Here is a 23,737-nt window from a genome sequence, read left to right on the forward strand (position 1 = left end):
CTAAACACACATTCGTTGCATTTCAAAACAGTATTGTTTAAAAACCGAAAGAAAGCTTGTTAGGTAATTGCTACTGTTATTATAATTATTATTTCACAAGGATTCAGCTTTATCTACAGATGTGATAAGGCAGTAAAATCAAACGTTAAAAACAGGGAAGTCTTCTGCAGTTGCTCTACAGCAGCGGTTCTCAACCTGTGGGTCGCGACCCCCTTGGGGGTCAAACAACCCTTTCACAGGGGTCGCCTAACACTCTCTGCATCAGTGTTCTCCAACTGTAAAGTGGATAAATGTTAGGGTTGGGGGTCACCACAACATGAGGAACTGTATTAAAGGGTCGCGGCATTAGGAAGGTTGAGAACCACTGCTGTACTGTGACTCTGCATGGGTATTGTAATTTTCTGGTTGTGTGGTTCAAATATTGAAAGGAAATGAGCATCTAGGGTTTAAAAATTGGAAACCCACTGCTTATCAAGGATTGCTAGCATTGCTTGGAAAAGAAAAAGAACAATTATAGAGTTTATGAAGAGTTGGTTGCAGTATAGACTCTGGCCTGTGAATAAATTGTTGAGATGCAGGATCTCAATTGTTGAGAATAGAATGCCATTATAGCTCTTGGCCAGGATCGAGAGAGTTTCAAAAGGCCGAGGGATTGCCCAGTGGAATGTTTGAATTATTTCCTTCGAGTGCCATATTACAGTCTGTTCAGGAAGCTCTTCTTGGCATCAAAAGAAGCTTGCTATGGGGACCTGCTGTCAGAGAAACAATTCCAAATCTTCCTGTTTATACATGGACACTTGATCCAGATCTTTGGATTTGGCTAGGTCTAGGTCTGGAGACAGTAGACTTGACTTACATACAGCCCTAGGATAGATATAGAAAACTGAGAATTTTGTTCTTAAAAATATCACAGTTCTTTTCCCCCCGCATTTTGAAAACTTCACATTTACAGAGCAGGGAAAATGATGCAAGTCAAAGTTTATTCTGTGCTTTGATTGCTATTTTTCAGTATTTGTAGTTTTGAGAAAGAATAGAAGGAGCAATGAAGAAGGAACAACGAGATTCATGAATTTGTTGAGGACAGGGCCTGTATAGAGATTTCAGGTAGGGGGAGAGGCTCTGTTGCTGGAATTAGAAAGTTTACGACATTAAATGAACAAGCGTGGACATTTTCATGTTCTTTGTGCTAAAGTGGTTTCATGAGTGCCAGAAACATGTTTTATTTCTGAAGACACTGGAGTTTCTTTGACTGGACAAGACATATGCTTCAAGACTCCACCATGTGTGGTTCCTGGGCTATGGGTGGCATGTCATAGCTAAGACAGGCTCAGAAATTTGTATAGTTCATGACAGCCGATATTAGATTTCAATAAACTCTGAAATAAACGTAGGGACACCTGTACTGAACTCTGAAATGTAGATTTGGCCTTAAGATGGATTTCATTTCCTTACAATTGCCAGTTTATTTAATTGAACTTTCCAGAGGCTGATGGGAACCGTAGTCCATGAACATCTGGAGGGCCATAGTGGGACACCTGTCCCAGGGGAGTGTTATGTGCAATTAAAATACGTTCCCTCTTCCATGTAACAGTCGCCCTAAAGTAACAAACCAATGCTGCTTTGAGATATATGTAACCAGCCTGCTATATGTATCCACTGCCATCTGTGCATTCTTTCCTTGATCTCTACATTGTGGCTTCACATGCTTTGTAGGAAACTAGGCTTCCCCTGGCATCTGTGTCCCATGAGAAAAGAATTACATCTATTATCTCGTGGGGCAGGAAGCCAGGTGGCTGTCTCACTATCTGCCACCGACCTTGGGGTGCCTTGGCTGCAAAGACTGTTTCTCACAAGTTCTTGGGAAACTGGGAGGAGAGCTGTCAGTGGGGAATAAAGGGGACTGTGAATGCCAATTTAGTCAGAACTGGATTTGCCAAGTATGATGCTTCAATACCTCATCAATAAACACTGCTGATCAATACCTCAGAGCCCGTTTATTGGCTTAAGGTTCCAAGACCTAACAACACCTTTGTGCTAAACAGAGCTGCTGCACGAGAGTTACTATTAGTTATGCATAACCTTACTCCCTAACATTTTGCAGTTGGCTCCACCTCCCATGACAGCCATTTTGCGTTTGCACCCACCACCCTGCAGCAGAATTCCAACATTGTCTGCAGGCTGGAAAACACTGAGAGTCCTTGATTTACATGATTTCAAATGATGTTTTACTGTCTTCATTTGCTCACAAACAATGAACCGTTTTGTGTTCTGTTTTCACAGAATGATGAGAATCATATAGTTAGTGAGATACAAAATTAATGTTCTTCATTTATCAGGGACTTTCTGAATGTTAATGTTAATTAGAGCAGTTGTAATTTTATGAGCCAGTGGACTGAACTCCAATACAGCTAAGAAGTCCAAGAGTGGATCTATACATGGTGTTATTGGTTAATAGAAAAGGTGTGAACTGTTTTACCCAAATGATTTGTGTGTGAGAGAGACTTGGGGGGAGGGGGCGGGGGCAGGCGGGTACAAGTATCATTTTATTTTTGAAGGTATAAAGGAAAATAGGACATTTTTGTTCCTGATACTTTGCTGTTATCCCAGTTGAAATTAAAATGACAGACAACATCAAGATAGCAATAAAATTACAGATACAAACTGTCTTGAATCTTCTGGCACCCAATTCTCCTTGTTGGTTCATACTATAAGTATGGGAAATGCTACATGAGAGAGGCAGCTGGTGCAAATTGGCTCTCCTTTTCTCTCCCATATAAACAGACCTAATTAGCCAAGATGACCCTGGGCTGTAATGTCGCATGGTATTTTTTAAAATTGAATGTCAGATTTTCAGAGTTGAAGCAAAAAAAGAAAAAGATGAGGTCATTAGCTGCCCCCTAGTGGACCAATCATGCAATCTCTTCCATTTTAAAGCCACTTCTCAGCCCCCCTCCCTCACAAGGAGTTTGTAAGCCACCTTGAGTCTCCTTACAGGAGAGAAATGTGGGGTATAAATCCAAACTCTTCTTCTTTTTTATATTGATGGCATCCAATTTCAAAGCTACTCATGATTTCTCCTCAAGTCTTTATATCACTTCTTATCTAATCACATTACAAATTAATTACTTTTAAATAAAGTTTTTGATGAAAACCCTGATTATTGACTGAAGAATACAAGCCTTTAACAATGAACCTGAAACAAACTTCTGATCTCCCCTTAAACTCAGCCGGGTCCTGTGAGTGGTGCATTCAACAGTACTGTGATTTCAGTGGTTAGTGTGTTCCTTGAATTTGGCCAATGAAACTTTTGGTTTCCATGTAGTTGCTTTATGGTAAAATCCCCTAATAAGAAAGTCTATTAGATGAGCTCAATAGGTTTATCAAAAAAATTTTAAAAGACAAAAACATGTTTCAAACAATAGGAAATGCAACAGTGATTCATTTGGGGCAATATTTCACTCGGTTGGCTCCTTATGGATGAGACAGCAATGAATATTGATGGTGTTGCTTTCTTTATAGGTTTTCAGAAGCAAAACAGTACTTTTACAGGACAACAGCATTGCTACCACTTTGAAGTTATATGAAATAATTGGTATATAAAACTTTCTACTTCAGATCCCCAGAGAGGGATCTGATTTGCTCTCTCTCACTCTTCCAGAATTCAGCTATCAGAGGTCACCAAACCCTGATGAGTGCTGGCAGACAATCATTTTCTAATCAAGAAGTACTGTGGTGCTGTACACAATTGTTGAGAAACACTACTATTCCCCTTTTGTCATGGATATGCAATTTTTGACAAACACCATAGATAGTGTACTTATGACAGCCAGATTCCAAACTCACAATATCAGGCAATTAAGAGAGATATGGTGGAAGAACATGATTTATATACAGATAATAGAAAGTGATATACAGAGAAATCCTAAGCAGTTGGTGTCGTCAAGTTGCAGCCAATTTTGGGCTTTCAAGACAAAAGACATCTTGCCTGGCTCTGTGTAGTGACTCTGGTATTTCATGGTGGTTTCCCATACAAATACTAACCAAGGCTGACCCTCCTTATTGTCCACGGCCTGAGGAGATTGGGCTAGCTGGGCCATCCAGATCAGGGTGCCCTAAACAGTTACACCATTTGAAATTCACCGGAATCAATGGGCTTAAAACGGTTTAAGTCACCTCAGGACTGCACATAATTTGTACAGAAACAGACATGTTGATATCAATACACAGAGAAGCCTATTCAGCTCTAAAAACACACGTCTATATATGGTCTTGCAACTCTTTTCCAGTTGCCAGAGAGCAGGGTTGTCAGTCTCCAGATGGGACCTGATGTTCTCCCAGAATTATAAATTATCTTCTGAAGGATAAATGATCCTCTGAAGAAAATGACAGCCTCAGAAGATGGACACTAAGGCATCGTATTCCTGCTGAGCTCTTTCTCCTCCCTAAACATTACTCTCCCCAGGCTCTGCCCTGCCCCCCCCCCCCCCAATCCATGAATTTACCCAGAGTTGGCAGCTTTGGGGCTGAGAAAGATATTATGAGCCACAGTGGTGCAGAATTAGAATAGGATCTGAGAGTCTCAGGTCTGAAATCACCAATTTGCTTGCTGCGTAACCTTGGGCCCCTCATGTACCCCTAGAGTACAGCCTGGGGTTGCCAGCTTTGGGTTGGGAAATTCCTGGATATTTGGTTGGGTGGGGCCTGGGGAGGGACGTAATGCCATAGAATTCACCCTCTGAAGCAGCCATTTTCTCCCAGGGAGCTGATCTTAACATAAGAACATCTTGGTCGTCCAGAGATAATTTGATAGCCTCCAGGTGTCACTTCGAGGTTGTCAACCCAGCCTACATCACAGGGGGAAAAAAGCGGAGGTATAAATGAGATCAATCATTATCAATCAACACATAGATACATTTTCTACACTTGTATCTTGTACAGGCCCCCTTTCCCACCGCAAAACCTGACCCCGCAACACAAGGTCCCAACGTGTGTAAATTCTAAATTATTATGGGCTGCACCATCCCCCCCGCCCCGGAAGGGCGCGCGAGGGAAGCCACCCAGTCCGGCGCTCCTCTCCCGAGAGGCGGTCGGGGGCGCGTTTGCCGTCGCCGGCCAGGATAGGCTCAGCCCCGCGCAGGCGCAAGACGCCGCCGCCGGCTCGCGTGATCAGGGCCGTTGTGCCGTCGGGAGCGGGCCTGGTTTTCGCGGTGGGCGCCTGCGGTTTCTCTGCGGGCCGAGAAGATGAAGCAGGCGCTGGCCTGGCTGCTGCTGCTGTCGCTGGGGCTGGACTGGGCCTCGGCCCAGCCGGGGGGGCTGCCGCCGGCCAAGAAGCTGCGCATGGCCTACGCCACGGGGCCGCTGCTCAAGTTCCAGATCTGGTGGGTGAGGCCGGGCAGGGGGAAGCGCCGCCGGGGTGGGGATTGACCGAGCTCAGGGCGGTGAGGCCTTCCAGAGTCCGAGGAAGGCCTGGGGAGGAGCTGAATGGCACAAGGCCGTGGAAGGGGGCGAGGGGACGCCAGGGCTTCCGCCTTTCCAGGGCTCCTAGTAAGCCGCAAGCCCAGAGTTCAGCCACGGAGGAAAGGGAAGCCTTGGGAACTGGCCGGGATTTTGCAGGCCATAGTGAGCGCCTTGGACTTTGCACACGCCTGACTCATTAGTTCCGAATGGCCGCGTAGGTGGCTCCTGCCCGGCTTGCTTTCACAGCGGCCCTGCGAGGTAGGTTGAGGTGGAGGGGGTGGCTGAGTTGGCTTCGTTGGTGAGCGGGGTTTTTTGGACGCCATCCCAAGTTGCAAGCCTCGGCGGGTGCTCCGCGTTGATTCTCACCCTGCACGGACAATTGGGGGTGGGGGAGGGAAGAAAAATGGAAATTCGAATGTAATGGAAAGGCTGATGGGTTGGTGGTGGTGGTGGGGTGATGATGGGACAAGAGGTCTGTGCTCCTGGAGAAGAATGAGCAGGTAGGCAGAGCAGGGATGTAGGTGTTGGTGAGTATCTATAAGATAGGGATTTCTATAATGCGGGGAGTAGATTTCTACGGTGATTAGAAGAAGAGGAGGAGGAATTTGGATTTATACCCCCTCCTGTAAGGGGGCTCATGGTGGCTTACAAGCTCCTTTCCCTTCCTCTCCCCACAAACCTTGTGGGGTAGGTGGGGCTGAGAGAGTTCTGAACAAATTGGGACTTGCCCAAGGTCACCCAAGCAGGAATTAGGAGTGCGGAAACACATCTGGTTTACTAGATAAACCTCTGCCATTCAAGTGGAGGAATGGGGAATCACACCCAGATTAGAATCCATCTGCTCTTGACTGGCTGTCAAGAGGGAGTGTGCAAGTAAGTATGGAAGAGAGCATGTCAGGCCCTAGTGGAGTGTTTTTATAGGCTCATGAACGGAATGGTTCTTAATTATAAGATTTTGGTGATTTTTTTAAAAAAATTCTTGTATAGCAAATAAAGTTCCTTTGTTTGACGCTCAAAACTGCATGGCATATTGATCTGCCGTGAGCAGGCCTGTCAAATAATGTTGCTCTAAACTTTGTTTTCCATTTTTCATGCGTATCTGCACTTCAGGTGTAGTGGTTAAGAGCGATGGGCTTTAATCTGGAGATCCGCATTTGTTTCCCCACTCCTACATATGAAGCCTGCTGGGTGACCTTGGGTTAGTCATTGTTCTCTCAGAACTCTCTCAACCCCACCTACCTCACAAGGTGTCTGTTGTGGTGAGAGGAAGAGGAGTTTCTAAGTTGCTTTGAGACTTCTTACAGTTGAGAAAAATGGGGTATGAATTGTCTCAAAAGTTGAGTTTTGCTGGAGCATTTCTAAGTTTCCAGGTTCTTAGCTATTGCAGTGTCAGAAATACTGATTTGTGATTTAATTTTGAAGTTTTATACAGTATGAACAAAATTATGATCCTTTGAATCTCAAAATCTCAAAAAGGATATCGAAGAGATAGAAAAAGTGCAGAGAAGGGCAACGAGGATGATTGAAGGATTGGAGCACCTTCCTTATGAGGAGAGGCTGCAGCGTTTGGGATTCTTTAGTTTGGAGAGGAGACGTCTGAGGGGGGATATGATTGAAGTCTATAAAATTATGCCTGGGGTAGAAAATGTTGACAGAGAGAAATTTTTCTCTCTTTCTCACAATACTAGAACCAGGGGGCATCCATGGAAAATGCTGGGGGGAAGAATTAGGACTAATAAAAGGAAACACTTCTTCATGCAACGTGTGATTGGTGTTTGGAATATGCTGCCACAGGAGGTGGTGATGGCCACTAACCTGGATAGCTTTAAAAAGGGCTTGGACAGATTTATGGAGGAGAAGTCAATCTACGGCTACCAATCTTGATCCTCCTTGATCTCAGATTGCAAATGCCTTAGCAGACCAGGTGCTCAGGAGCAGCAGCAGCAGCAGGCCATTGCTTTCACATCCTGCATGTGAGCTCCCAAAGGCACCTGGTGGGCCACTGCGAGTGGCAGAATGCTGGACTAGATCGACTCTGGTCTGATCCAGCAGGCTAGTTCTTATGTTCTTATGAATGGCCCAGCTTCTTTTTGGAAACAAGTCCAAATCTGCTTCAGTACACTTAGCAGAGCTTTTAAAGCTTTGCCCATAGAACGTTGCTTCTTTACTTTAATTGGAATCAAAAATCACCTTTTAAAACTAACAAATTATTTCAGTATAAGCTTTTGTGAATCAGGAGTCATTACTTCAGATGCACTCTTTTCTTTAAAAATACTTAAGTGAGGGATAGCGGCTGAAATTGAAGCATTGCTTTGGTTTCTGCCCCAGACCAGTAATTTAGGTCTTTCTGAGTCATGATCTTTCCTAGAGCTTTGTAAACTTCTTGAGACAGTGAAGGTTTTAAAATCAAGAATCTTTCTACATACAGCTATTTTTAACAGGCATTGTTGCTGCTGTTGTGTACCAGTGTTACATCAGCATAGCAACGCTTTACAGCTGGGTCCAAAGGGAAGGAAAACCAGATACAGTTTGCATTTATCTTCCAGATTCCTGAATTTATTACTTAACCATATAGAAATTCAAGTTTTTGTTGTTATTTTCAAGAAATAACTCTTGCGGTAGAAGAGGGTAACTTAAAATATCACATTTCAACAACATGAAAGCAAAATTTGTGAAAGAAATCTTATCTAATGGGTTTACTTCTGCTGTAATCCTCAAGATGCTAATTTGGAAGTAAATCTTTTTGATGCCAATACATGTTGATACACATCCATCACAAACCGTATCTGGGCATCTGACTGGTTCTTGTACATTATGTCCATGCTAGGTTTATTAACAAGTAAATGAATATACATTTGTTTCTACTGACGTGTATCTAAATGGTCTGGAAGAAGATGACTTCTTCTCTGTTCAGGCATTTAAATATTTGTTAGAGGCAAATTGCAACCAAATTCTCTTTTGTTAGACGTTTATACTAGAGGATGTATAGCTGCTCGTTAATATAATATAGTCAGTTTCTAGTAGTGGATGCTTACACAGTAAGTTACACTATATGAGCCTGTTGCAAAAGTCCACACATTCTCAAGAACTACTACAAATAAAGCAAAGGAGATAAAAGTCCAGTCTGTGCGCTAGAAGCACCCAAATATGGTAGAATTTTGTGCAGCATTTGAATCTCTAAAAGATATTGCTTCATGAGAGAAGAGGGAGTATTTTGTTTTGGAAAAGGGGTGATTTTTATTTGGGTGTTTTGTTTTGTCTTTTGGGAAAGTTCTTCATTATGATCTGTCTCTGTTAGTTTCCGCAGAGGTTAATCTGTGGGCTCATAAGCTTCCAAACACCTTCTGTTTCTTGAAAAAAATTGAGCACCATTAGCATACATGGAACTTTACAGGGTGACATAGACAAAAATAAACAGATTTCTGTCCCCTAGGAGGCAGAGATGAGTGAAGGCAGATCGCATGCTTAAAAATTGTTTGCTGTTGGGGTTAGCATTAAGAAGATGAGAATTCTGTAGGAGCAAGGGTCAGTTTTGATGAAGAACTTGAATACAAAGGGGGGAAGGTGTCGCACACTTGTTCATCAGGATGGGGTTTTCAGGCACAAAGAACTGAAAGGAAGACTAGTAAGAGACCTTCAAGCTGCTGAGTGTGACATGAGTAGGAGAAACATAAATGAAGTTGTCTTTATGTAAAATGTTCTTATAAAGACTGTCTTTGATTGATGAGCTGAAATAATCAGTGTTAAAAATATTTCTGTGCAGTGTTTCCTGAGGATACAGGCGGGTGTTTGAGGAGTACATGCAGGTTATTAGACAGCGGTACCCAGACATCCGCATTGAAGGAGAGAACTACCTTCCTCACCCTATTTATAGGTAAGCTAATTATGTACTAAACATGCAGTCTCTAGTAGTTTGATAGATAACATTCTGTAACATGAGGAATTAGCCAACTTAATAGCTGTGACAAGAACTGAATTGCATGAGCACAAAGATCTGTGAACGGGAGCACTAGGCCCCATGCAACTAGAGCTTGCAAACTAATAATGATCTATTTTTTTTGCTCTGACCTGGATAGCGCAGACTAGCCTAATCTTGTAAGATCTGATCAATTAATCTGGGTCCGCCCTGATTAGTATTTGGATAGGAGACCTCCAGGGAAATCCAGGGTTCCTATGCAGAGGCAAGCAATGGCAGCCACCTCTGATTGTCTCCTCCCCTGGCACTCCTGTAGGATTGCCGTGAGTGGGCTATGACTTAATGGCACTTCACACAAACGCAGGCATGTACGCACTTTTGTTGTGGTTACAGGGCAAAAATATATTTTTACAATGTTCACAGTAATGCAGAATAAATATTGGCCTTCTAATAATATCCTTAATATGTTGTAATATCCTTATTATGCAGTCTAGTGTGTCCTTGTGCTAATCTAAACCATTTTGATGAGCTTTATGCCATGGTAATTCTATATGAGGTGTTTGAGCACACAGAATCTACAAATAGCTTTTGTTCTGAAATAATGAGCCTAATAAAGTGAAAACTGATGTTCAGTTAGGTCTGGCACTGCCCTGGCCTTTTGGACAGATCTCTTCAGTGATTGATGACTTTGTTTTGACAGGCATATAGCATCTTTCCTGTCAATCTTCAAACTAGTGTTAATGGGCTTCATTATTGTCGGCAAGGATCCTTTTGCTTTCTTTGGCATGCAAGCTCCAAGTATCTGGCAGTGGGGCCAAGAAAATAAGGTATGGTGTATGCTTTTTCCCCCCTTTAAAATGTATTTTGTGATGTGGCAGACTCTGTCTGTCCCCTTTTCTCCCTTATTGTCCAGTTCCTGTTTCACTGTGTTGGTGTAGTGGAGAAGCCAGAAACAACCAATCAGGGTTCTTGGAACCTTCAAAGGGAGGTGGGAGGTTGAAGTTGCTGAAAGAAAAGGAGCATTTAACTGACACTCAGTCTAGTTGGGGTCTGAACCTTCTGGAAGGCAGGTTAGAGGCTGCCCTATCTCATTGCCTCTCTTCAGGAAGAAGCAGGCCCTTGTCCAGTGGGGTGGCTGGAGGGGCACAAACTGGTCTGTAAGCTTTCCAACTAACTATTCCCAGGTAGAGGGAATCTAAGAGGCAGACTGAGGTCTGTGTGGTAAAAGCTCCAGAAAAACTAAGCTAAAAAATATGGGAGATATTTGTATGAGTTACCTTCATATAGTAGACTAGTAGTTTCTAGCTGGCTCTTAGTCTTTGTAACATCTTATTTGTTAGTGACACTGTGTCTTTCCAAGTCTGCCCTGCAGCTAAAATTGTATACACAGTTTATTGCTGAACACCAGGAACTAACTTTTACCCTGCAAGGAAATAAGTGAAGCTCTATTATTCTTTATCCCTGGACTCCTCCTTGGTATATACAAATGGATATGTTATAAAAAGTTAAACACCAAGGCAGGAACGTCTCTGAAGCATTCCAGAGCCCTGTGGGGATTGGGTGGAATATAAATACATAAATAAATGTAATCAGCATCAGTTATCTACCTCTCAGGAGCTAATATCAAGTAAATTGCCAAATACTAACAGTATTCACTAATTTATAATCAGATTTTTGGGTTCTCAAGAGTTATTTTGCCTAGTGACAGCACAGAGTGGCATAGGAGTTGGTCCTTCTCACGGCCTAACATGCTATCATTTAGAGATCAAGGAGGCCTTCCTGCCAAAACATAAAAGACCTTGTGGTTGTGGTCATGCACATAAACCTATAACAGTGAAGTAATGACCCACAAATGCCCACCAAACACAGAATGTCACACAGATGGGTTTCACTGCATTTTTGCTGAGTTAAAATCTTTGTGGTTCCTGAAAAGGTAAAATGAATATGGAAACCATTCTCTCCTTTATGTGAAATGCTAATAAAACCAAATGCTTGTTGAATAATGACATTTCCTGAGCTTTTGCAAATCAGAATCTGGATCTTGGATTTGCTTTCCCTTTATTTCTGCTGCCAGCAAGAATGGTGATCCCACTGGAGCTGCTGGGAGATGTCCCAGAAGAGCAGAATGCAAATATACTGCCTCATGAGTAGTGTAGACTGCCTTGCTGTTTAGCTGGGAACCAGAGTTTTTTTATTTATGATCTGAAAAACATCTACAGTGTTGGAAATGGTAAATGATTTATTTGAAACAATTGGATTAAGGAATTGGTTGTATGATATTCTGGACTTGTATGTAGCTTATTTAAGGAGTGCCAAATTTTTTATGATTAGCCGAAACTTAACTTTTGACTATGAGATCTTTAAATGTCATGTTGTTAAAGATTGCATCATTTTTCATTCTTGTATGAGAACAAAAGTATATCCAAGGGGCTTGTGTAAAGGGAGTAATACTACTAGGGTTTAAAGCAGAAATAAGGAGTTGTATTAACAGTATTCAGGTTGTGAATGTGTGTTATGGAGCATTTGTTTATCCACATAGTCAGAGAGCCTTTCTTCCTAATTTTCTAAATGAGTAGTGCTTGAGTGTGTGTGCTTTCCCATTGGAGTGTATCTTCTGTTATGTTTTTATGCTTCTAGGGCAGCTATAGGGTTCTGTTGCTGAGATGAATACTTCTTTTCCCTTCTAGGTCTATGCTTGTATGATGGTTTTCTTCCTAAGCAACATGATTGAGAACCAGTGTATGTCAACAGGTGCATTTGAAATAACTTTGAATGGTAAGTTCTGAACAACTTTTTTCCCCCATTCCTGTTGTCTGTGAGGCCTCTACATATATGTTTAGGGGCTCATGACATGTGTTACTTGGAAAGGAGAAGTGGCATGAGGCTTAGGCTCAGTGTAGTTCCTCACAGCACATATGAATTGTTCATGCAGAAGTCATGAATGAGCTCCCCCAAATGCTTGCAGATTACCAATTACATGTGAACTAAAACCTGAACTATGAAAACATTTCTATTTCTGGACTCAAGGTATGAACAGTGTAACAGCTAAACTGCAGATACAATTTCAAAAGATTGAAACACACTATTTGTCCGTTTAAGAACTTGCAAATGTAATGTCCGTAACAGTTCAGAGGATTGGCAAACTTGCAGCCACATCTGCTTGAAAGGTTTGCCCTCCACCAAATTCTCTACCTTAAGTGCCTTGTTCAGTGTAGAAAGGGGAGAAGATCACCTTTCCGAAGGACTGGGACTGCCACAGAAAAGGCCCACACAGATTTCGGCAAGATTCAAGTTCAAAGTTTTGTGTCAAATTTTGTCCAAGACATGTTTTTGAATCTGCTTGGTAGAGATGGTATCTTAATTGAATGTAGTAAACAGTGTATCTTAATTGAATATAGTGAACAGTACTCTGTTTTTGGCAACAGTTTGTTTTTCCTGCAGCTTAGAAAAGCAAACAGGTTATTGTTTTCTTCCCCTCTTCCTCTCTTTCTCTCCTTAGATGTTCCAGTATGGTCTAAGTTGGAATCTGGGCACCTTCCTTCCATGCAGCAACTTGTTCAGATCCTTGATAATGAAATGAAACTCAATGTGCACATGGAGCAAATGCCACATCATAGATCATAGCCCCATCCATCAGTACTGAAAACTTCTTGTAAGTTTTTTTTTTAAAGATTCCTCAGCAAGGTATGCTGACAAGCAGCATCTTTCTTTACGTAATTGTCCTTACTAGTTTTGTAAGGGATTCGTGTCACGTACCGTAGACAATGTGTAGAAATAAATTGTCTTTCCGGGCTTCTGCTTTTAAGTGGATATTGTGTCGCTTCTTTCGCAACACTGGCTATAGAGCATTCCTGGGTTTTTTCCCATTGACCTTTCTTTGTTTATGGAACTTCTTGGTAAGTCTGTTTTGCTGTGTTTTCAGACATTAAGAGCCGCTTTCCAAAGGCAGCATGAACGAAATGAATGATGGCCTGTACTGAAGACAGCGAGCTGTTGGTACAGACTGGATGCTCTCCTCGCCTTCATGTTGTTCTTCCAGAAATTCTTAATGCAAGACTCCTTTCAGTGCTGGAATGTTTCCAATTACTGCACATTCATGGAGTGCAATAATACTGTATAGATTTTTTTTAAAGTTAATCCAACCAGTTTGGCACTAGACAATGCAGGCATTAACAACTTTTGTTTTATATTTATGTTTAAGAATACGGCAGAGTGAATTAGTATCCTATGTTTTTCATTGGGGAAAGAAAACGTCTGATCAGCTTTATATAGAAGCTGTGTTCTATCTATAGTTTAAAATGGATCTTTAGAAGTATTGGCTGTCTCTTAAACTGGTTTGGATAATAATGTGATGATTGTCAAGCATTGCTGATTTGGCTATGTAAGTTTTGTATATTTTCAGAGTATATTGCTGAGTTAATGGTGCAATGTATACTAAATTATATAAACAAAAATATATACTGAACAACTGCCCTAAACTTTGTGACTTCAGAGAAGATCAACTGTTCTTCAAATTCCCTTGACAAGTTGAAGTCTGCTTTGTGGACCAGTCTTAAGTGGTCAAATAGCTGGGCCTTTATATTGTCCTAAATACAAACTAAGCAAACTGATTTAAATAAAGAAATTTCATTTACTGTGTGACGTATCTTGAATCATAAATGAATTTGAACGGTTGCCTAACCTGTTGTTTTAAAGATGAGTGAAAGCAGAAGAAAATTGTTTTTAGTTTATGAATGAAATGGTGACCTACTCTAGTTTTGGAGTTCTCAGAAGATCGTCCCGTGACAACCAAAAATAAGTAATCTGCAGGGCAGCATTTAGCCAATTTCTGAAAATGAGCACCACTCTACTATTTCCTTCTTGGCTGAATGGAAAGTAAAGGAAAGCTTTTTGCTTAACTGGAAGGGGAGAATGGAGGTTCAAGCAGAACCAGAATTTAATTATCAAGCAATATAGAAAATATTGTCTCTTGAGAAAAGTAGGGGAATCATAGTCCAAACATTTCAAGCACCACTAGACTTAGGTTAGAGAAGAAGAGAGAAAATGTCTTCAGGTGCTTTATTATTATAAATTAACAAAAATTTACCAAATTAGAAGGTTATGCTAATGCGTGTGCTTACCACCTCCCGCTACCCCTCTGGCTTGTTGCATATGTAGCACTGGGAGAAGGTCTAGTGTAGCCAGATAAAGAATAACAGGTAGCATCTTTCTGTTAAACACTCATAATTCTGAGAAAGTAGGCTGAAAGCATCTTGTTAATCAATAGCATATTTACAGTTACTTTCCCTCAATGTGAAAAAATCATGAATCTATTCACAGCAAACTTAACAGAGGTGAGATCTGGCCTACCAGCCATTGTAATCAGAAAAATCTTCCCTTCTAATGAGGTTTGTGAGCCTCCTAGCAAAAATGTTCCTGCCAACAGGTGTGAAATGCAAACCAACTCTTGCCAGTAGCCCCTCTTCATGAAACTGCAGATCATGATCCAAGAAACCAAAATGTTCCTGACAGCACCACCTGTGAAGCCAGTTATTCACCTCTACTATTCTTCTTTCCATCCCTGGGCCATGTCCTTCAACAGGGCGTAGAGATTAAAGGACCACCCGTGCATCCAGATCCTCCAACTTCCTTCCCAGAGCCTCAAAATCCCTTCTGATGTCTCAAAAGCTTCGTCTTACTGTGTCATTTGTTCCCACATGGATCAAAAGGAAGGGGTAACGATCAGCGGGCTTGACAAATATTGTCAGCCTCATTGTGACATCTCGGATTTTTGCCGCAGGGAGAAGAAGAGTTTGGATTTATATCCCCCCTTTCTCTCCTGCAGGAGACTCAAAGGGGCTTACAATCTCCTTGCCCTTCCCCCCTCACAACAAACACCCTGTGAGGTGGGTGGGGCTGAGAGATCTCCGAGAAGCTGTGACTAGCCCAAGGTCACCCAGCCGGCGTGTGTGGGAGTGCACAGGCTAATCTGAATTCCCCAGATAAGCCTCCACAGGTCAGGCGGCAGAGCGGGGAATCAAACCCGGTTCCTCCAGATTAGATACACGAGCTCTTAACCTCCTACGCCACTGCTGCTCCCTCCAACAGCACATCTCAAGACATCCTGTTGTGCCTGCAAATGACTTTCTGTTCCCCCCCAACAAGGAGTCTCCTGCCACCACCCACGTCTTTTCTGGGGCTTTGCAGGTGCCATTTCATGGGCTGAGCCTTCTGACACCTGAACATTTTCTGAGGGTTGACTCTTGCTCCTGTATCTGTTATCCTCACTGACAAGGGAGAGAACTTCAAATCTATTTTGTAGATTCAAATTCACAGAATGTTCCCTGGTCCCTCTACTTCTTTGAGTCACATTCCTCCAATTGTCCACCTTCAGTGATTGAGAGCTGCCATCTTCTTCAAAGACATCCCCTGTGGGCTCCACACCTACTACTGTCTACTCCATTCTGTCCAGGAAGTCTTCATTTTTCTTAATGTAGATAGTTGCGCCTCTAGCTGCTGGACCTTTTCTTCCGAAAGAGCAACCAGCTTACACTTGCTGCAGGTGTAAAAACCTACATTGCCCAGCAAAAAACCCCAACATTCCACAGCTATTTCAAGTCACTGCAGCAGTTCCCTGACTATCCATATTTAGTAGTCTTCAATAGTGTTTCCTTCAAAAAGGCTTGCCTGTTTAACCCAGGACTTGTTCACTGAGCTCCAGAGAATGAGACCTAGTGCCTGGAGCCTCTACCCTGTGTTCAGACTCTAACTCACCTTCTATTCTCTCCCCCAAGATATGGCTTTTAAAATTGTAATGACACTGGACTCAGCCCTGTTTTTCATTCTTTTGTGCCTACAAGGAGTTGCATCTTTTAAACTACAAAATGTTGCTTTGGACTTCAGGAATAATCTAAAACACAAGGCTGACACATTAGACCAGTTACTTCAAACACTTCAATTTTATGCCTAGGAAATAGTTACTTCATTGCACTTGGAAAACTTTTGTTGGTACTAATACCCTGTTTCCCTGAATATAAGACATCCCCGGAAAATAAGACATAGTAGAGGTTTTGCTGAAGTGTGAAATATAAGGCATCCCCCAAAAGAAAGGCATAGCAAAGTTTTTGTTTGGAAGCATGCCTGACGAACAGAACACAGAAATATAAGACATCCCCTGAAAATAAGACATAGCGCATCTTTGGGAGCAAAAATTAATATAAGACACTGTCTTATATTCGGGGAAACACGGTAAGTGGTAGTAACTATCTGCCTGCTCAGAAAACCTATTTTTCTGAATGATTCTGTGAATTGTCTCTTTCTTGTGGTTGCATCTAGCTGCTCTTTAAAAACATAGGTAAAAGCTCCTGGTCCTAAAAGCTTGGCAAATGTTCTGTGCGAATTGCCTAGAAACAGCCAAAAGGTAACAAGCCTTTTTGCAGTGTTTACAGAGCTATTTTTGGATCCTATCTTGGTAGCTATTAACAAGAAGTCACTCGTGATATCAATCTTGTAGTGCTTGACATAAAATCAGAATCTGCAATAAATGTAAAGTTAATGAAAACAGACTGTTTGGACAGAGGACAAATTGACAGTGTTACTGGGCTGAGTCTGAGTTAAACCAGTTTCATGAGGTTAGCTAAATATAGCAGAGCCAAGTACATCTGCATGTTTGTGTCTATATGCTGTAACACAGAAAACTCTTAAAAATCAATTGCTCACTTAATTCAAAAGCTTGGACTCAGCTCACACGAGCAGCCATCCATGTTGATGGCCACTTTTGCTCAGCATAGCAAGCTATTTGTGTGAAAAAAGTTCATCTCATGGTCAACCTGAGCAGCCAGCTCTACAGGGGGAGAGGGACCGAAAGGTTCCTGTTTTAACATCAGAGCACTTATGTGACTCACAATACATTCGTGAAACTACTAAACCAACAGCCTTGCTAATGCTGAACCCAGGGACGGAAGCCATCCAAATGGGAACCCCTTGCTATGGAAAAAATGGGGTTCTCCAAAGAGTACTGTATATACTCATGTATAATTCGAATTTTTCAGCACATTTTTAATGCTGAAAAAGCTCCCCTCGACTTATATGCAGGTCATTAAAAAATTTTGTATGTTTTTACTTTGCCAGCCAGCAGGGGGTGCAGTTTTTATGCTAGTGGCACCAAATTTTCAGGGTACCCTTAGAGGACACTCCTGATGATACCAGCCAAGTTTGGTAAAGTTTGGTTCAGGGGATCCAAAGTTATGGACCCCCAAAGGAGGTGCCCCCATTCCCCATTGTTTTCAATGGGAGATATTAGTAGATGGGGCTACCCTTTTGAGGGTCCATAACTTTGGACCCTCTGAACCAAACTTCACCAAACCTGGCTGGTCTCATCAGGAGAGTCTCTTTATGATACCAGCCAGGTTTGGTGAAGTTTGGGTCAGGGGATCCAAAGTTATTGACCCCCAAAGGGATGCCACCCCATCCCCCCATTGTTTAGCCAATGGTAAGCTAATAGTAGATTTTCCATTTCTGATAATATCCCTCTTTAAAATCTAAGTTGAGTTACATTTGGGACATACAGATGATGATGAGGGAATCCAGTTTTGAAGGATTTTTAACTCTTTATGTTTTAGCTTGTGGTTTGCTGATTGAGCTAAGGTTTTTGTACTTTTTTTAAAGAGTTGGATACCATATTGTTCTTATTGACCCTCTTTTCCACTTACAGAGCCAGTTTACTGTTTTTCTTTGAAATAAATATTCAAAAACATTTAACCTACTGATGCCTCAATTGATGTAATTTTATTGGTATCTATTTTTATTTTTGAAATTTACCAGCAGCTGCTGCATTTCCCACCCTCGACTTATACGCGAGTCAATAAGTTTTCCCAGTTTTTTGTGGTAAAATTAGGTGCCTCGACTTAAATGCGGGTCGACTTATACACGAGTATATACGGTATATCTTGCCCTCCCTATCCCTAATTAATATACACTTATAGGAGGGGAAGAAGGATGAACATAAGAGACCTGCATGATTTGGGTTCAACTAAAGCAGATGTTGTTTACTTCATTTTAGAAAACTGAAAATGTCTTGTCTTTATATGATGCTTTTCTGTCAAGGAAGTTTTCAGCATTTTAGAAATGTCTCTGTACTCACCTCCTCATTTTGACTTGGGTATTTTTTTTCCCATCAGAAACATAGTAACAGTATCATTTCTGTTGGTTGGATTTGGTGTTTCTTTTAACTAGATTTGGTGTTTCTTTTAACTTTCTTTTAACTGGTGTTTCTTTTAACTAACTATTAGCTCGACCATTCCTTCTTTCTTCCTATTATTTCACCAGCATGTTTAAATCATAGGCCCCTTCCGCACACGCAAAATAATGTGTTTTCAAACCACTTTCACAACTGCTTGCAAGTGGATTTTGCCATTCCGCACAGCTTCAAAGAGCATTGAAAACAGTTTGAAAGTGCATTATTCTGCATGTGCGGAATGAGCCATAGTGTAGTTGGAAATGAGAGCTTTTTGTGATTGGGATATACATAGGTCTCGCAGCAATAACTTTGATTTTCTATTGTCTTGGACTGGATTCACAGATGCCTTTCTGCAAGCAGGAGGCAAGGAAAGCTCTATATTTGTGTGTATGGGGGTGGGGTGGGGCAGATTGCTGCTGGTCAGCAGCCAAGCAAATCTTGCCTTTCACCCATAACATACGTGTTTCTTGTGCAAGAGAGCTCTCCCATTCAGGCAGTCTCACTACCCACCCTATGACTCAAGCCACCAAGTTCCCTAATGACCTTGTCTCCTCCTCCTAGTTCCCTTAACCTGATCCAACACCCATGGATTGACTGGCTGTGTTTACAAATGTCTCTTTTTTGGTAATGCATTCAACCCAATCAACAAAATAGGACAATTCCAACAAGCCCCCCTAATCCTGATTTCTGGAGCCTCCTAAGCAGGCCTTGGTCAGCTGTATCCTGGACAGTCGATTCTTCTCAAAGGCCAGGAGGATAGAAAGTTGTACCCCGATTCCCAGGGCTGTCCTTGGATAGAACCCAACCAGCCAGATGGAGGTGAGTGGCTCAGCTAGAAGTTGGGTATGGATAAACCAGCAAAAGAGAAAAACGTTTTTCATAATTACGGGGCAAATATTAGAATAAGTACAAATAAACTTACAAGTTACTGTGATTTCAATAGAGATATGAATCAAAGGGCAGGTAAGGTGATCAAATGGGTGGAAATGGAACGAGCAGCTTTATTTACTATACTGCTTGCATCATGGCTCATGAGGAAAAGTACATGGTTCTCCTAAAACTATTAACAGGTGAACAAACACTTCCAACTGTTTATGTAGCCACACACAGAGCATGAACTTTCCCTACTTTCATCACGTGCACATATTTTGTTTAGAAGAAAAATGCAAGATGCCTTCTTGGGAACATTTAGACTTTATAATAACCTCAAGGTTATGTCGTTATCAAGGGCTTCCTGCACATCTTTTTTACTTTCATTGGATAAACTCCAGAAGCATTATTAATTATCCTTGAAATAAGCTATAACTGTAGCCACTAGAGCACAAGTGTTATAATAATAATAAGCCTTTATTTGGCATAACAATAATCATAACAATAAAAAACCTGAGATAAAAGGTATACAGATACAAAGGTTTAAGATAAAAGGTATACAAATACAAAGGTTTAAGATAAAATATAAATTATTGATTGTGCATCACCTCCAGTAAAAATTGTGCAACCAATTCACAAGTTTCATTGTCAGAATTGTCCAGAAGAAAAGGAAGTCTACTTGATTCTTCCATTTCACTAGGTATCCTAGAAAGAATGTTGGAATATTTTGATCTGATATTAGCAGATTTAGGGCAGCAAAGCAGTTGATGTGCCAATGTTTCAATTTGTTGTTCACCACAAGAGCATACCCTTTCGCTCATTTCCAAGTTGTTAAATCTACCACGCAATAAAGCGGAGGGGAAAACATTGAAGCGAGCAAGTGTGAGGGCTCTTCTCTGCATTGGATTAGTCAAAAAATACAAATAGGGAGCCATCCTGTTTTGATATAGGGGTATTGAAAGATGTAAGGGTGAACAAGTTTTCATAGCAGCCCTAAATAAATTAATCCATTCGCTTTCCAACAATTTTTGTTTTAACAAGTTGTAGGATTCTGAACTAGATAGCGGGAAAAGCGAGACAAGTGTTATAGACTCTCCGACTCTAAAATTATCACATAACATGCAGTAATAGCAGATTCCTTTGTTAAGTTTCTATAATTTTGCAGCGGCCTCAGACGTATCTGAAAAAAAAAGTGAAGTGGCAGCTGATAGTTTATGGACTTCTGAAATGTGCGTGGTTCTTCATTTGTTTGGAATGTGCAATACAGAAATCCCCTGGGCTGTGGACATGATTGCTTCAGAGCTCCCTCTTCCTTCTTGCAACATTCTCCCTCCTTGCAAATGCTCCTTGATTTACTGAGGAGCTTGGAGTGAAGAAGCAGTTGGGCAGATGGTTAGAGTGGAGGAAAACTCAAATGTGATGGAACACAAGTGGCAGCCATTATATTGACTCAGCAGTGATGGTGGCAAATTAAGGTCACTTCTAGGGCACAATTGCCTCCACTCAATGCTGTCCGGTGGAATTTTTTGGGCTGTGATGGAACATTTATTCTAGGCCTCAGAGAAGGTAGACTCAGAAACATACAGGCGTCATGGTCCCTCCTTCTGTGGCGGACAGCTCTGCATGTGCGGAAGGGGCCTGTGTGTAAAATCCTACTATGTAACTGTGACGGTCCTAACTGCACCAACTCTACCTCATTGATAACCCCTCCTCTGCCACATTTGAGGCTCACTGTGTATCCAAACAACAGGCTGAGTAGCTCAACTTAGCCTAAGGTCCTCACAGCTTGAGAGCTAAGCAGGGCTGGCTATGGTTAGTGCCATCAAGGAAGACCTATTTTTTTCAGGGAGTGTCTTCCTGCAGCAGTGTTTCGCCGCCCTGAGCCCTTCGGGGGAGGGCAGCCTATAAATTAAAGAAATAATAATAATAAATAATAATACTAATATTATTTTGTTGCAATATTTTTATAGAAATACCATTCAAACACACAGAAAGATTGCAAAGAGACCTTTTCTTTGCATTTATTTCCCGAATCTTAACTTTTTACATCTAGCACTTGCTTAGCCTGGGCGGGGGGAAATGAACTATAGCAATTGAGACATGTTTTCCTCCAGGGATCAAACAATCAGTTTCTCCTCGTTGACTCATTCCATATGTCAATAGCATCAACACACTGAGTTACTTTTCTGCACTGACAAGGAAAACATTGTTTATTGCATTGACTCGTTTTAGAAGCCTAATAGGAAGGGCCACAACGTCTCTGCTTTGTTTGCCAAACTCCTTCCTTATCTTTATGCATCAGAGACACTTTCAGAAATTGATTGAACAAGCCTGCCTTCCCAGCTGTTTCCCTTGCCCATCTCAGCCAATTGAGTTCCTTTTGCCTGAAGCCTTCATTTGGGGAAGGACTTTGGTCTTCCATACATCTCCCGACGCATCCCTGCCAGGTGAAGAACAAAGGACACATGTGAAGGCTGTAATCCCTCAAAGAAAAGGAATAAGGAACTGGGGGCTGTGTTGATGTTGATGACTACTCCAGGTACAGATAGTCTGCAGCAATTCCAGATCGTTTGACTGCAGGGCCAAGCCAGAGGATTTGACCCAAGAGATCTTCTTCTTTCTGCAGGACCTCCAGGAGCTAGCTGATGGAAGCATATTTGCTTCTAGCTTGATGGTGGCGCCCCATGTCCTGAAACCAATGCTCCTATCTTGGTTTTGAGAAGGAAGATGCCCAATGTTGCATATGCGGTGCTTCATTTCCTCTTGAGCATCCTCATCCCCTCCGCCAACCTACTGGTCATCAGGGTCATTTGGCAGCTGAGGACAAAGAAGCCAAGTAGAAACTATATCTTCATCCTTAACTTGGCAGCTGCTGATTTACTGGTCGGTGTGATGTGCTTCGGGGAAGCGCTGGACGATGTCACAGACATAGCCTTGGACAGAAACCTCACCATTTGTCTCTTGAAGATCTGCATGAGCATCACCCCTTGCATCGGCTCCATACTGACCTTGCTCTTGGTTTCCCTGGACAGATACTTGGCAGTGAAACTGCCTCTTTATTACCCTACCCTCATGAGGAAGAAGCCCATCGTCTTCTCTCTTGTTGTCCTGTGGAGTGTTTCTTTACTGGTGGGCCTTATGCCGCTTTTTTCCCCTTACCTGCAGCAGAGCAATTTCACGGGTGAGTGCGGTCTCTTGTCTGCTGCCAAGAGCGCTTATCTGTTCATAATCTGCTTTGGCATCTTCATCCCTGCTTTGTTGACCCTCCTGTATTTGCACATTTCAGTGGGAAGGATTGCCTACCTGCAGCACAAGAGGATCTGCCATGCCTTCCTGCACATGGACAACTCCTCCGTTCACCTTCGCCATTTTAAAGCACTGAGGACAGTCCTCGTTGTGATCGTTTGCTTCATTCTCTTCTGGGGCCCTTACTATATGACAGCTATCGTGAAAGCTACCTGCAGCTCCTGCAATCTGAGTCCGCTGCTGAAGGATTTATTGTTCATTCTGGGAGAAACCAATTCCCTGATCAATCCTTTTATCTACTCCCTATACAGCAAAGATATAAGAACTCAGCTTTCCAAACTGATGAAGTGCAAGACCAAAGGCCAAGTAAAACCATGCAGGTCCAATGACCTGGCTCTGATCCATTTCAACATGAGGGCTCAAAGAGTCATACAGTGATCAGGCTTCCAGCTTTCCTGCCTACAAGAGTTCATCAGACTTCAGAACAGTGTACTCAATACCCCGTGAGGCAGATGAAACAAAAACCCAGCTTTAAGAGCGGCAGTGAGTTTTCTCGTGCATTTGGTAATCAGTAAAGAGGTCATGTAGGAAAAGTTCTCTTTTGTAGTCAAGGTTTGCGAACCAAGAATTGTGTCATCTATATCAGCACTTGCTGTCCCGAATAGGCAATGATCCAATATTCAAAGATCACCAAAAGTGGATTAAATAATATATAAGGTATATTTACAGCTAGCCACGTATGAATGTCATGGATATTGTATATTTCTTGGTCATCTGGGATACGTGCCCTTCTGAAACTCATAAATAGAATGTATTGGGACTGGCACATCTGGTAGAATGCACATTCTGAATAAGAATAAAAGACTTTTGTTTCTAGCAAGCATCTGAGTCAGATGTTTTAAAACTCCCTATGTCTGCTACAGCTGGGGTATGGTTGAAATCATTGTCTTGTGTCATCAACTTTGCCTGATGAACAGATTTCAGATGGACAAATGTCTACCTACTTGAATCAACAGTTGCTCCACAAAAGG

At 42.0% G+C, this 23,737-nt stretch overlaps 2 protein-coding genes across 2 annotated transcripts; both read left to right on the top strand.

Annotated features, from left to right (window-relative positions):
- The first annotated feature begins 5,122 nt into the window (after positions 1-5,122).
- On the top strand, positions 5,123-14,011 carry SELENOT (selenoprotein T). Its single transcript, XM_048506459.1, has 6 exons — positions 5,123-5,378; positions 9,221-9,331; positions 10,074-10,200; positions 12,061-12,148; positions 12,873-13,025; positions 13,296-14,011. Exons 1-5 carry the CDS (start codon positions 5,242-5,244, stop codon positions 12,995-12,997), a joined length of 588 nt encoding a protein of 195 aa, XP_048362416.1. The 5' UTR covers positions 5,123-5,241; the 3' UTR covers positions 12,998-13,025; positions 13,296-14,011.
- Positions 14,012-22,187: 8,176 nt separating this feature from the next.
- On the top strand, positions 22,188-23,144 carry LOC125438484 (glucose-dependent insulinotropic receptor-like). Its single transcript, XM_048506921.1, has one exon. It carries the CDS (start codon positions 22,188-22,190, stop codon positions 23,142-23,144), a length of 957 nt encoding a protein of 318 aa, XP_048362878.1.
- Positions 23,145-23,737: the final 593 nt, after the last annotated feature.

This window comes from Sphaerodactylus townsendi, linkage group LG08, assembly GCF_021028975.2.
Source record: "Sphaerodactylus townsendi isolate TG3544 linkage group LG08, MPM_Stown_v2.3, whole genome shotgun sequence".
NCBI classification, from domain to species: domain Eukaryota; kingdom Metazoa; phylum Chordata; class Lepidosauria; order Squamata; family Sphaerodactylidae; genus Sphaerodactylus; species Sphaerodactylus townsendi.